The sequence below is a fragment of the Lontra canadensis genome, unplaced genomic scaffold (genome assembly GCF_010015895.1).
Source record: "Lontra canadensis isolate GAN:19392208 unplaced genomic scaffold, GSC_riverotter_1.0 scaffold10, whole genome shotgun sequence".
NCBI classification, from domain to species: Eukaryota; Metazoa; Chordata; class Mammalia; order Carnivora; family Mustelidae; genus Lontra; species Lontra canadensis.
Genome location: NW_022631004.1, coordinates 15,057,772 through 15,072,963, shown reverse-complemented (window position 1 = coordinate 15,072,963; position 15,192 = coordinate 15,057,772). Strand labels below are relative to the sequence as shown.

Below are 15,192 nucleotides of genomic sequence, written 5' to 3'. Positions count from 1 at the left end.
ATCAAAATCCCAATTAGGCTAGATCAAAATCCCAGGAGATCAGCACCTGAGGCAACAGGAGAGCGAGGAGGTAAGAAGCTGCAGGCAGCCAGGGTAGGGGTTGGTGGGGGGCAGGGGGTGGGGGTGCTTGGCAGGAGGCTCCAGCCTATGGAATAAGCCTTTCTTTCTTTCTTCCTTTCTTTCTTCCTTCCTTCCTTCCTTTCTTTCTTTCTTTCTTTCTTTCTTTCTTTCTTTCTTTCTTCCTTCCTTCCTTCCTTCCTTCCTTCCTTCCTTTCTTTCTTTTTTTTTAAAGATTTTATTTATTTATTTGACAGAGATCACTAGTAGGCAGAGAGGCAGGCAGAGAGAGAGGAGGAAGCAGCCTCCCCACTGAGCAGAGAGCCTGATGCGATGCGGGGCTCCATCCTAGCACCCTGAGATCATGACCTGAGCTGAAGGCAGAGGCTTTAACCCACTAAGCCACCTAGGCACCCCTAAGCTTCTCTTTCTTGCTTTTACTCTTGCTTCCCCTCAGTTTTCTTTACCTTTCTCTGTCTTTTCTTTCTTTTGTGCTTTCCATGGTATGAAAAATGGTTGCATCCATAGCTGTATATTGAAGTGTGAGCCACATATTTTTTTTTTTCCTGCTTGGTCTCGGTACACTCTTGTGCCTGCCCATAGTTCATGCATTCACTCCTCATCCTTGTTAGGTTCTATAATCCCACGCTTGCCTGGACAGCGAGTGTGTGTTGAACTCCATGCTGCCAATTCCTTGCCTCCTGTACTCCATCGCTTGCTAATTACAATATTGGTTGCTGTTACTTTTTGATACCTAAGAGAAGAAAGGGCCTGCCGGCTGAGAATCCTGGGGGCAGAGTGAACTCTCAGGCAGGACCACTACTTAGAGTCTTTGCATTTATCTTTTGCCTCTAAGAGAGCATAGTTTTCTTGTTCTGTCTTGTTATCTCTTGTTATATGATGCTATGCGTAATAAATTACCCTGGCATTTCCAACAGGAGTGACTCGACCTGCTTCTCTTTCGCTGAATGTTTAGATGGCGACATAATGCCTACCTGCTCTTAAGAGTTACATACAAAATATCTGACATAAATTGGCTTCTCTTTGGGATCAGCCAGAAGAGAGGAACCGTGTTTGTGAGTTCTGGAGTATTATTAGTTATCTACATATTATTTATGACAGAGATTTAATCACTGCTACTACTGGGTTTTTTTTTTTTTTAATATTTTATTTATTTATTTGACAGGCAGAGATCACAAGTAGGCCGAGAGGCAAGCAGAGAGAGTGGAGGAAGCAGGCTGCCTGTCGAGCAGAGAGCCCGATGCGGGGCTCGATCCCAGGGTCCTGGGATCATGACCTGAGCTGAAGGCAGAGGCTTTAACCCTCTGAGCCACCCAGGTGCCCCTACTACTGGGGTTTTAAAAATATATGTATGTGGGCTGCCTAGCTGGCTCAGTACGTAGAGCATGGGTTTCTTGATCTCAGGGTTGTGAGTTCAAGCCCTGCTTTGGGCCTAGGGCTTGCTAAATAAGTACATATAAATAAGTAAATGGGTGTGTGTATAACATTTAACAATATAGTTTTTCACCACAAACTACAGTAGAAGCCAGTTCTCTAATACATGGCTGTTTTGCAATTCAAGTTCACCATCATTGCTGACAAATAACCATTGGAACTCTATGGCCTGTGTACATTTTGCAACACATCCCTACCTTACTTCACTTGGGAGGCCGAAGGGTGCTGTCATACAGTCTTGGATTGAAATTTCCAAACCCTGCCTGGGGTTGCTTAGCCTTCCTCCACAGCTCACAGCTTGACCCCGAGGTAACTTAAAAGATAAACCAACCGGGGCGCCTGGGTGGCTCAGTGGGTTAAGCCGCTGCCTTCGGCTCGGGTCATGGTCTCAGGGTCCTGGGATCGAGTCCCTCATCGGGCTCTCTGCTCAGCGGGGAGCCTGCTTCCCTCTCTCTCTCTCTCTGCCTGCCTCTCCATCTGCTTGTGATCTCTGTCAAATAAATAAATAAAATCTTAAAAAAAAAAAAAAAGATAAACCAACCGCAAAGACAGGCCTGTGTCTTCTTTAAAACTCTGTTGATTTCTCCCTAACAGCTTCCCTCTGTGTCTCATGGAAGCAGAGTGAGCAGGGGAACACCCCCTCCACAGTGTTGACCAAAGCAGTGTGGACCACATGGGTGTGCGCAGCAATCTGGAATCCCAAGCAGACAAGAGGACAGCAGGGATCCTCCTCACAGAATCCTAGATGGAAAAATCCAGGCAGCAGCTCCATCCTAGAGGTTAAGCGAACGCTGAGTGGAAGCCAGGATGAGCAGTCATCCCTTGCAGACTTTCTTCCCAGAAGGAAACCCCTCTAGGTGGGCACTCCTCAGCCACCTTTTCTATCCTCTGAGCCTTCATCCCCACCAATGACCCTTACTTATGGCTCAGTCCCCATCCTAGGCTGAGGCAATTTATAGGAATGAGTTGAAGTTGTGTTTATATGACTAAAACAAACAAGTCTTTTTTTTTTTTTTTTTGACAGAGAGAACAAGCAGGGGGACCCTCAGAGGGAGAGAGAGAAACAGGCTCCCCGCTGAGCAGGGAGCCCGATATGGGGCTCAATCCCAAGACTCCCAGACAGTTAAGCAACTGAGCCACCCAGGCACCCAAACAAACACTTCTGATCTTACGATTTGCAAACACAGTATTCCATATTTATACATAGTATTACCATGTTATTCTTGAACTGAGTGTATTGAAGTGTTGAGGGTGAATTTTTAAAAGGGGGGAGGTGGGTAAGATCTCCTACAAAGTAAAGATTATCACCTTCTTTACTGTTCTTTACCATATCACAGGCTCGAGACGATTACATGAAATAATAAATATCACCCGAGTGGCTCAATTGGCTAAGCATCCGACTTGATCTCCGTTCAGGTCTTGATCTTGTTCATGAGTTCAAGCCCTGCGTTGGGCTCCACACTGGACATGGAGCCTATAAATAAAAATGAATTAATTAATTTAAAATGCTTTTAAGAAATAATAAATGTATGACACTTAGCACAATGCCCAGTAGCCAGATATTTGCAAGTGGTGGTGGGGGTGATATTTCTAGAAGAGTGATTGGCACACTACAGGGGCTATCATTTTCTTTATATATTTTTAAAATATTTTTATTTATTTATTTGACAGAGAAAGAGATCACAAGTAGGCAGAGAGGCAGGCAAAGAGAGAGGGGGAAGCAGGCTCCCCTGGGGAAGCAGAGAGCCGGACACAGGACTCGATCCCAGGACTCTGAGATCATGACCAGAGCTGAAGGCAGTGGCCCAACCCACTGAGCCACCCAGGTGCCCCTATAGGGGCTATCATTATTGTTACTATATTTCTCTCCTTTCCGTATCCACATATTCCTTTACCTAATTGATTCTCTTATGTGATCCCTGGGTTTATCCAATGGTGTTGTTTGTGTCATTGATCGCTTGCAAATTTTTGCAAGTAATGTGCATGGAGAACCAGAAAATAAAATTCAGTTGGGGAGTGACAGACACAGGGATATATTCAAGCTGGTATCCATATGTTGTTCCTGGGTGACAGCCCTTCTTGGGTTTTCCTTCGCCTCCTGCAGGGTCCTACTCTTTCTTGGGACACTCAGCCTCAATAGCCTCTCCCCATTCTCACTCCTCTGTGCCCGATAAAATGACCATCCAGCCTGAAGATAGGAGTTTTCTATCCCCGATTCAATATCCACTTGCAAAGTGGTTTCAGCCGCTGCCCTAAAATGAAAGAGGAGGAATTACTGGCATGTTTATTCATCTAGCCCACAAGTATTTTACGGTGCAAGAGTGGATGCTAGGGATACAACCATAACAAGATACAGTCCCTGCCTTCCGCGTGCTTACAGGCTGGAGGGGGGCAGCTTCCACTCAAGGAATGGTAACTCCTGGGTATCTGGGTTGGGCAATCGTGTTCACGCTCACACCACCCACCACTGAGACTGGAAATGAGGCAGGACATGCTAGGTGTGAGGTACCTGTGAACCACAAGTATATGCATTCGGAAGAGAGCTAAGTTTATGAGCCAAGAGCTCAGGAGGGACAGTGGGGTGAGAGATAGAATCCAGCAACTGAAGACGTGGGCACTGATTGCCTAGGAGGTGGGCCAAGAACTGAACCCTGGAGAATTCTGTTGTATAAAGGATGGCCTCCTATTTCTCTTCTATGTCCTTCCATTTAAAGACATGCTGACAAGACTTGGAGATATTATTGGGTAAATATCTAGAAAAAGAACAGTAAGAGGGCCCCTGGCTGGCTCAGTTGGTAGAGCACACGACTCTTGACCTCGGGGTTGTAGGTTCAAGCCCCACGTTGGGTATAAAGATTACTTAAAAATAAAATCTTTAAAAGAAAAAAAACCCAGTAAGTTCAATCAGTGAGAAAAATATATTTATTTTTAAGATTTTATTTATTTTGTTTAGAGAGCACATAAGCAGGGTGAGGGGCAGCGGGGGGTGGGGGAGCGGAGAAAGACTCTCAAATAGACTCTGTGCTGACCATGGAGCCCAACACAGGGCTCGATCCCACAACCCTGAGATCATGACCTGAGCTGAAATCCAGTCAGATGCTTAACCGACTGAGCCACCCAGGCACCCTGAGAAAAATATATTGAAATTATAGATGGTCCCTGGCTTCCAACAGTTTGACTTATGATTTTTTCAGCTTTGTGGTGGAGCAAAAGCAACACACATTCGTTAGCAACCATACAATGAGTTTTGGACTTTGAGCTTCTCCCAGGCTAGCGACATGCAGTGTGACACTCTTGTGGTGCAGGTCAGGGCCGGCAGTCAGCCCCGCAGTCACCAGGATAAGCAACTGAAATACTTAGCAACCATCTGGGTCTCACTTTCAGTGCAGTATTCAGTACATTACAGGAGCTATGCCACACTTTATCATAAAACGGGCTTTGTGGGGGCGCCTGGGTGGCTCAGTGGGTTAAGCCTGTGCCTTCAGCTCAGGTCATGATCCCAGGGTTCTGGGATCAAGCCCCAAATCGGGCTCTCTGCTCATCGGGGAGTCTGCTCTCCACCCCCCACCCCGCCTGCCTCTCTGCCTACTTGTGATTTCTGTCAAATAAATAAATAAAATCTTTATTAAAAACAAACAAACAAAACAGGCTTTGGGTTCCATGCCAGTGCGAGTGTTCTGAGCGTGTCTAAGGTAGGCCAGGCCGCGCCAGAACGGTCAGCAGAGTAGGTGTTTTGATGCTTTTTTCGACTTACAGTATTTTCCACTCATGATGTCTTCATCGGGACATAACCCCATCGTAAGTTGAGAAAGATCTGTAGCTGATTCCATCTCTCTTCACGGGAACAGGGTGAGGAAAAGCTATAGCAGGTGGACCTGCACAGAAATAGAGATAATTTATAACAACACTGTAAGAGCGACTCCATCCTATGGAGCTGTATGCAGAGGCTCCCTCATGGAGGCATGATCAATTATTAAATCCACTTCTAGCCCCTCCTCCCCCCTCCAGAGGACAGTGAGTGGGACTGAAAATTCTAAGCTTCTAATCAGGACTTGGTCTTTCTGGTAACCAGCCCCCATCTAGGAGCCCGTCCAGAGTCACCTCAACAGGACAAGAGATGCTCCTAAGTGCTCTTATCACTCAGGAAATTACAAGGGTTTGAGCTCTGTGCTGGGAACATGGGACCGAGACCAATATGTGCTTTTCTATTATCTCATACTCAGTGTTGGTATAAAAGAAATTCCCAGTTATTTCAACCAGATCATCAGATACTTTAGATCAAGATCCAAGACTGTCAGATTTATATCCTTTAGGTAACTTCCACATGTTTTCCCCTTAAATCTTATTTTTTCTCTTGTGATGATGGACATTAAAGTCTTAAAATGAAGAGGGTCTATGCACTTGTTTTCAGAGACAGAAAGAAAGGGTGGTTGTAAGGAGACCATGTTCCCAGAGCCGATCTTGGAGGGAAGAAAAACCCAACAGTCTCAATAGGTGGTGACAGTTACCCGGGGTGGGGGGAGGGGTGGGGAGGGTGGGAGCAGTTGGCGGGGCGGGGGGGGGGGGGCGCTAGGGGTTGGGGGCCAATCCCTGCAACCTGCCTTGGCTAAAAGAAGGAGAGCTTGAGAGGAGCCTGCCTCAGCATGTGAACTTCCCCCCACCACCCAGGGGGACTAGGAGAAAGGGGTTCCTCAAATGCAGTGATAAATCAGCTTTGCAAAGTAATAGGATTAAATTCAAAACTGTTACAGGTGAGGTGTGACTAGCCCATTCTTGTATCCCAGAGAGCTAGGCCTTTTCTTCATTCAGCAGGTATTATTCTGTTTTCATTGTTACTAAAATAGCACAAAGGAACACCTCTATTTGTTCTCTTACCTTACGTTGATCTTAGAACAACACCGAAAATGCTTACCCTAGTTGGTCTTAAAACTTACACTGGAAGCTTCAAAGGAGGGAAGATTATTTGCTCCCATTTCCTGCCCTTTTTCCTCTCCAATTCTAACAACTTGCTACATTTAATCCCAGCTTTGCCTAACTTTTCCCCAGAAAAATCATCAGCGAGCATGTACAGGCAGACACCCATAGATTCACTGAAGTGTCAGAGGCCAGCTTTGCTCTCAGGGAGTTTGCATACTTGTCTGGGGACAAATAATTACGGCCAGGAGTGAATACAAATGTCCAAGAACATGGGAATGGGAAGTCAGAGGTCTCGCTAATAATGGCTGCAAGAGTCCAGCTGAGGCAGAAATCCCTGAGGGTTCGGCACCTGGGTGGCTCAGTCAGTGAAGTGTCTGCCTTTGGCTCAGGTCCTGATCCCAGAGTCCTGCGATTGAGTCCCACAGGGGCTCCCTGCTCAGCGGGGAGTCTGCTCCTCCCTCTGTCTCTCTGCCTCTTCCCGGCTTGCAATCTCTCTCTCAAATAAATAAATAAATAAATAAATAAATTCTTTTAAAAATAAAAAAAGGAAGAAAGAAAGAAAGAATTCCCTGATGGTCAAGACACTCCAGCTTCCTGGAGAAGGAAGATCTCGAAGGACAGGTTAGATTTAGAGAAGGAATAGAGTATGTGAGGCAAGATTGTGGGGCACCTTTGTGGACTAACGAGGGACCCTGTTCCCTGGCCGAGAGGACAGGAGACAGCAGTCATTGGCTGAAGCAGTTTCTGATTCAGTGAAAGTCTCAGGTAGGATTTCCGCAGATTAACAGAAACCCTGTGTGTGGCAAATGTACCCAGCAGAGCATGAGAGAGATGTGACAAGTGTTCTGATGGCCGGGACAAGCCGGCTGGATATGGAGTCGTGGGGCGGGGATTGTGTTCAGGGCGGGTGACAGGTTCTGTACATGTGCCCTGTCTCCTTCTGACTCTCTGCACAGTAGGGGCCAACATAAGAGGGACCTCGTGAGAATCCGTCGCTCGTGCTCCCAGCAGGCTCAGCTCGTGTTCTTGCTTTCTCTTGTTCTCTCCTCCTTCCCCTCTTCCCTTGCCCGCTCACGGCCAGATGTCCCGGAGAAATCCTTTCTCACTGTGAGTTTTGGTTGGAATGTCAACCTGTGACATTTGCCTTTTTAGAGCGAATGTGTGCATGCACAGATTAGTAGTGAGTGTAAAACACGGGAGCTCTCCCAGAGCTCGCCTGGCCTGAGAGCCTTGTGTCTCCAGGCATGGCTCTGACCGCCTTTCTGCTCTGTGAACTCAGGCTGGCAAGTAAACTGGCCTGGCCTGCTCTCCAGTTTCGTTGATTTGTAAAACAGAGATGCTAATAGTTCCCTACTTGACTGGTGGAATTTCCTTGAGGTTCACATGAAATTACGGTTGTGAGAGCACTTTGGAGGTTAACAGACTGATTCTTAGCTCAAGGTGAAGATTGCATGGGGGTTAGGGGTTTGTGATGTTGGGAGGTCTCCGTAAATCCCATCCAGCCCTATGATTTGAGAAAGCTGTCTTGCATCATTAAAATAAGTTTAGTTATATAGCTTCCTGTCTGCTGTTTTTGGGGCTGTCGCTGGAATGATCTCTTTTTCCTCCCTAGATATCCCTAAGTGCAGAACCCAGCACCACTCTCCGAGTTCCTGCTCATCTTGCCTGGTCTCCTCACCGGTGGGCAGGGCTCCAGGCCACTGAAGCGGACACAAAGGTCCTCATGCAACCTCTTCAGAGGCACCCTGGGCTTCAGGCATTACCCAGCCAGGCTCCAGAGCCGAAGTCAATTTAAAAATGTGAAAGGATTTTGGTTGACATGACAAGGTGCTCTACACATTGGAGAGATGTTACTTGGGTCCTCTATTAGAAACTTTCAGCTTAGGTACCTGCTTGGGAAAGGGAGTCCTACAGTATTTCAGTAGAAGGTGTTCATGGTAGAAGTGCTGACATGGTTACAAACTTAGATACAAATGTGAGGATAGGTACCATGGGGTTGATAAAGGGACCAGGATAGCAACAGTGGTAATATTGGGTGTACGGGGCCGGGTCCCAGAAAGGTGCAGACAGCCGACTTCCAAGGCTAGTTGAGCTGTTTAATGGGGGGCTGTTTACCATGGTGTCTCGTTGGCTGGAGCTGCCATCACCCAGTACCCCTCCCTTCATCTGGTCCAGCTGCTATAACGAAAATACCGTAGATGGGTGGATTACAAACAACAGACATTTATTTTCTCACAGCTCTGGAGGCTGGGAACTTTAAGGTCAAGATGTTGGCAGTGTTGGTTACTTCTGAGGCCTCTCTCCTTGGCTTGTGGGTGGCCACCCTCTCCTCCTGTCTTCATATGGTCTTTGTTCTGGGTGATCTGTGTCCTCATCTCCTCTTACTACAAGGATACACGTCAGATCAGATTAGGGCCTGCCCATATGACCTCATTTAACCTTAATTACCTCTTTGAAGACCCTAGCTCCAAAGACAGTCTGATTCCGAGGTCCTGGGGTTAAGACTTCAATATAGGAATTTGGGTGGGAGGTTGGGGGGAGTGGGACACAATTCAACCTACAAACAACACTGAAGGGGGTGTTAAGAGAATCAAGATGAGATGGTGAACCACCTAGGAACTGGTGACAGTGGAAGCCTTTGTCAGCCTGTGGCCTGAAGAGGCAGAGAGGAAAGGGCCTGTTGTTCCCAGAACCCAGTGAGAGCTGTAGCCACAGGTGAGGGGCCGCCCAACAGGCTGTATGCTCTGTGGTGGAAGAACACAGTCACTGTGGATAATGAGGCCTAGCAGGGAAGGAAGAGGGCGAAGACCCAAGCCCTCTCTCTCCCCACCCCTCTATACTCCTAACAGCACTTGGCTTTGGTCAAACCCATCCAGAAGTCCAAGAACAAAGGAGCCTGGGAACAAGTGTGGCCAGGAGTGGGTGGGAGGTGTATTACATGAGTGGGACTGTGAGGAATAAGCAGCACAATGGGGGCAATGTAAAAATTTCCAAAGAAGGAATTAGAATTAATGTTCAAGCAATGTAAATGGGCCTCAAAGAGTCATTGGAAAACAGAAAATGTTACTTGGCTGCAAAAATATTAGTCAGATCTTCTAAACTAAACCACCTACTCATGTAACCATTTCAAGGTTCAGAAGTTACCATTCTAGGATACTTATTTACCTAAGTAAAGCAGAATGATAGAACACCAAATGTTTGTCTATCACGTAATGTTGAACATTCATGTTCTTGTGTTCCATACTGTAACATGTAATATATATGTAGATGTTACATATATATTATATACATCACACATACACACTCTTGTTTTTGAGTTCAAAATGGTGGCCTGGAAAGATGGTGCAGGATACAGAGGTTTGGATGCCCAAATGATTGGTATAGGACAAAAACACAACCAACTTATAATTGATTAGTTTGCACCATCCAAAGTGATACTAACACATAACTCTGAGGCAGAGAAGAAAAAAAAAACCCACACCCAGATGAGACCTGGTGTTCTTCCCATGGTCAGAGCAGATGACTCTCAGTTAAGATTTCTTCTTCTGGAAGGCAGAGGCCTCATGCTCAGCCCTCAGAGCCAGGGGCAGCTGTGCTGCTGGGGTGGCCTACAGCTCTAGGATTCTGCGCTGCTTTGTCCCAGTGAACCCCCTGGGTGGTGTCAGGAGCCAGTCACATCATGGGCCTCTGTTGGAATGGGCCAGCCTGGAGTATGTCCCTGTCTCTTCTGAAATAAACCAGAATCTTTTGGGGCAAGGACCTATCAAGAGAAAGAAGGGCTTGTCCAGTACAGGTGGCTCCCTCTTGTCTTAAAGCTGTATTTGGGTTATCGATTCCTATAAAACAAACCACCCCAAAACTTAGCTACTTACAACAACAGTCTGTTATTCCCCTCATAAATGTGCATTTTGGGAGGGGCCTGGGGAAGAGCTTGTCTCTGATCCACACAACATCCTCTGGGTCCTCCTGACAGAGGGCTGGGAGATCCAGTTCCAAGATGGTGTAGGGACATGGCTGGGAAGTGCATGTGAGCCTTTCATTGGGTGTTCAGCCAGGGCTGAGGACAGAGCCCCCCTGTTCCTCTTCTTTGGGGCTGGGGTTCTTGTAGCATGGGGACTGGGTTCGAAGGATGAGCATCCCGAGGTGGACTCTGAATCACCTCTTTTGTCCTCACCTTGCAAGTCTTACAGTGTCACTCTATTATCCCCTGGTGACCACAGAGGCTTATCCAGTTTTAAGCAGAGCAGGCACAGATGTGGGAGAGCTTCGAGGTTCTGGAAGAACGCATGGGATGGGAAATATAATTGGGCCCATTTGGGAATAGACTGTCTGCCTCAGGATGGTTCCCTAGGTGACCCTTACCCATCACTGGTCACAGCGTAGTTACATGAACTAGGCTGAGCCTCTGTCTTAGCCTGCTCAGCCTGCTGTAACAAACACCACAGGCTGGGGGGCTTAAACAGCAGACATTTATTTTCTTACAGCTCTGGAGGCTGGAAGTCCAAGATCAAGGTGTTGGCAGGGTTGGCATCTGGTGACATCTCTCTTTTGGGGTTGCCCTTTCTCTGTGTGCTGACATGGCCTTTCCTTGGTACCTGTGCAGAGAGAGAGAGAGAGAGAGAATGAGGTTTCCCTGGACAGATCCTATCTGATCAGGAGACCACCCTTACGGCCAACCTACCTTCCTTCCTTCCTATCTTCCTTCCTTAGTGGCCTCATCTCCATATACAGGTTCTCTAGGGGTTCAACATATGAATTTGCATGGGGACACCAGCATTCGATCTGTAACATCCCTCACAATGATATGAATTAGATGACAACTGAGAAATATAAATTTATATTGATATTCCTTAATTCAAGAAAACTTTAATTTATCGAACTCCAACCTAGTGCCAGACTCTCTGCTAGGCTCTGGGAATACAGGTAGGAGAAAAATAAACTTCCTGCCCTTAATGGGTCTATAACCATGGGGGAGACAATGCAGCCGTTAAAATGGGGCAGGAGCTGCAAGGAGCACAGGCTGTGACATGTGGCAGCTTCGGGAGGGGATGAATAAAGCTCTCCATTTGGAGCTGCACTGGGGATGTCCAAGCAGAAACAGAGGATGCGTGGTACTGAGGAGTAAACACGAGTCAAGACAGGTGAGGGGAAGCATTCAGGAGAAAGCAATAGACCATGTGGAGACCCAAGGCAAAACTAGGGTGACGGCCATCCTGGTTTGCCCAGGGCTGGCCTGCTCTTAGCACTAAAGTCCCACATCAAGAACCCTTCAGTCACTTTGCTTTATCTATGGAGAGAGTTCAATGCAGCCAGCATACCTGGGGCAGTGGGGCGGGGGGGGGGGGGGGGGGGGAGGGCAGCAGGGCTGGTGAGAGAGAAAGCTAAAAACGTGGGCAGGATTCCAAACAAGAACCAAGCCACGCTAAGGAATTCAGACTTTATCTTGGCGAGAAGCTGAGCAATCAGTAAGTGATCTTACCCATAGGAGTGGCTGGCTAAGACTTGGAGGTAGAAAGAGCTCTATCTGCTGGATAATTAAGAAGAGGAACAGTTCTGCAGTCCCGTCAAGAAGCCCTGGCGGACTTCCGCGGACGAGACTGTGGTGATTTAAAATAATGCGGGGAGGGGCGCCTGGGTGGCTTAGTGGGTTAAAGCATCTGCCTTCAGCTCAGGTCATGATCTCAGCATCCTGGGATCAAGCCCTGCTGCATCGCTGCATCGGGCTTTCTGCTTAGCAGGGAGCCTGCTTCCCTTCCTCTCTCTGCCTGCCTCTCTGCCTACTTGTGATCTCTGTCAAACAAATAGATAAAATCTTTAAAAACAATAAAATAAAATAATGTGGGGAGATGGAGAGAACCCTAGGATTTGGACTAGGTTAAGGAGAAGTAACAGAACCTGGAAATATAGACAAGGGGTGCTGAGAGACCAGAATTCAAGAATGACTCCCTGGTATCTGGCTTGGGCAGCTGCAAAAAGTATTGGCAAGGGATTCGGATGGTTTGGAAAGCCTTCCCCACGCCACCCTACGCCAGAATACCAACAAAGCAGCTCTTCTGCCTCCCATACATCTCCTGTTGACCTAGAAATTCTGAGTTATTGTTCCACTGACCCAGAAGTCTCAGCCACAGCCACTAGACTTACAGGAACAGAAGGAGGCTAGGGGTAAGAGAAGGAAGAATATGGGCATTAATTACACTTGATACTTCTAAGCGATTTATGTCCTCTACCGTATTCAATTTTTGCAAGAATCCTTCGAGGTGGGCAGGTTGTTATCCTCGTTTCACAGATGCAGAATTGGGGGCAAAGTAGGCACCAGGAACCAAGGTGGCACCAGGGGCCACAGCTACAAGCGGGCAAAGGTGAGCTTTAAACCCAGATGTGTTTGAGCATAAAAAACTGTTCTTTTTTATGCCACGCTAATTTCCCTAATGAACACGAGTTTCTACCTGATTGGATATTTCGCACATCTTCTGCCCTGCCTTGATTCCATCCTCATTCAGCGTTGAAGGATGAAGACCAGGAGAAGGAACCTCTCCACTCTAAGAAGCCAGCTGAAGGTTGCTTCCAGGAGCAAGGATGGCGAGAGAGCTTCTTAATCCTTCATAACTGGTCCCCGAACTTGTTATACATGCAAAAACCCTAGAGCCAGAGGACGTATGGTAATTATCTTTGTGAGCATCAGGGCCAGGGGGAGCTATGAAGACAATGTCCCCGTCAACAGCCAATTTAGGGAAAAAGGAAGTGTCCAGAGATGGAAGTCAAGAGGTAGGGAACTAGGGGAAGGACACAAAAAGGAAGAAAGGAACCCGTGATGACTTTCCAGGGCCTCCCTCCAAAAGATAGGTGAGTTTGTCTAAACTCACGGGGCCTCTGAAGACCTAACAGCCGGAACCCTATGGCCCCTACATGGGGTCTGTCCTCCCAGTCCAGGGACACCCCGTACCTGGAGCCTTAAGAGAAACTCCAGTGCCAACCTCAGCTCCTTCTTAGCCAGCGATGCATACATTCTGATATGAATCTTGGCTTATCTCCTGCGAGATTTTAGCCTTTCTGTATTCACGTAATAATTATCCATTTTGCTTCTAGTCTTCTATTGTTATTTCTGAACATACTTTACCCAACTCGCACCCCCACCCACCTTCTAGACTGGGAATTCTTCAGAGGATCCCAGTTTCACTCACTCTGTACTTCCACATTTTCTTTTATGCAGGAGGGGCATAACTGGAGTTTGCTGTCACTGGCATGTCATCAGAAGGTCTGAAATGAAAAAAAGAAAAAAAAAAGGTCTGAAATGTTCATTTCTCAGACAGCTTCTTTATCCACTGACACTGACAGAGAGTGGACACAAGAGGGCGCTCCTTCCCCTCTAGCGCAGTCCAGGGAGCTGCTCCTTTTCTGCCAATTTCAGTCCCTTGAATAAAATTCAGACAGGACTGACATCAGTGAAAACATATTTTTACTACTATTGGGGAGAGGTTTGGGGCAATTCTGAATATTTACACAGACACCCTTAAGGAAATATGTATTCAGCTCAGGTCTTTGATTTCATTTGAATCAAACAGATACCCACAATGTCAGTTTTTGAAGAACTTAAAGTCTAAGGAAGAAACATGTGTTTTAAAAAATAACCTAGGGGGCGCCTGGGTGGCTCAGTGGGTTAAGCCACTGCCTTCGGCTCAGGTCATGATCTCAGGGTCCTGGGATCGAGCCCCGCATCGGGCTCTCTGCTCAGCAGGGAGCCTGCTTCCTCCTCTCTCTCTGCCTGCCTCTCTGCCTGCTTGTGATCTCTCTGTGTCAAATAAATGAATAAAATCTTTAAAAAAAAAATAAATAAAAAAAAAATAAAAAATAACCTAGGGGTGCCTGGGTGGCTCAGTGGGTTAAAGGCTCTGCCTTCGGCTAGGGTCATGATCCCGGGGTCCTGGGATGGAGCCCCACATCGGGCTCTCTGCTCAGCGGGGAGCCTGCTTCCTCCTCTCTCTGCCTGCCTCTCTGCCTTCTTGTGATCTCTCTCTGTCAGGTGAATAAATAAAATCTTTAAAAAAAAAAAAAAGTAACCTAAAAAAAATAAAATAAAATGAAAAGTAACCTACTACTTTACACCCATTAGGATGGCTATTGTCAAAGCACAGATAACAAGTGTTGGCAACCTTATGACTGAGCAATTCAGGTGTAAACAGGAGAACAGGGCCTCCACGAGATATTGGTCTATGCATGTTCACAGCAGTATTATTTATAATAGCCAAAAGGTAGAAGCAACACAAGTCTCCATTGACAGATGAATGGATAAACAAAGTGTGGTTTATATCTACTGGAATATTCTTCTGCCTTAGAAAGGAAGGAAATTCTGACACAGGCTACAACAGGGATGAACCTTCAGGACATGACTCTAAAGGAAAGAAGCCAGCCTGGCTGGCCCAGTCGGCAGAGCATGGATCTCTTGATCTTGGGGTTGTGAGTTTGATCCCCAGGTTGGGTGTGGAGATTACTTTAAAAAAATAAATAAAATCTTAAAAAAAAGAGGCCAGTCTCAAAGGATAAATACTGCATGATTCCACTTATATGAGGTACCTCAAGTAGTCAAATTCAAAGAGATAGAATAAAGGTTTACAGAGGCTGTGGAAGGGGGGGAAATGGGGAGTTAGTACTTAGTGGGTATGCAGTTTCCTTTCCATTTAGAAGATGGGTGATGGTGATGTTTGCACAGCAGTGTGAATGTACTTAATGCCGCTGAATTTTACACTTACAGGTGGTTAAAATTGG

General features: G+C 46.7%; 1 protein-coding gene across 5 annotated transcripts in view; it reads left to right on the top strand.

Annotated features, from left to right (window-relative positions):
- The window catches only part of FBXO16 (F-box protein 16), a 52,185-nt gene extending 38,124 nt beyond the window's left edge, over positions 1 to 14,061 (top strand). For 2 of the 5 annotated variants that reach the window (XM_032855701.1, XM_032855700.1), the window contains exon 8: positions 8,042 to 8,807. In XM_032855701.1, coding sequence (XP_032711592.1) covers positions 8,042 to 8,224 — 183 coding nt within the window. In that variant the 3' untranslated portion in view covers positions 8,225 to 8,807. Of the gene's footprint in view, positions 1 to 7,510; positions 7,537 to 8,041; positions 8,808 to 12,929; positions 13,533 to 13,639 lie in introns of those variants that run through there. The other 3 variants (XR_004382435.1, XM_032855702.1, XM_032855703.1) reach the window with 3 other exon arrangements.
- Positions 14,062 to 15,192: the final 1,131 nt, after the last annotated feature.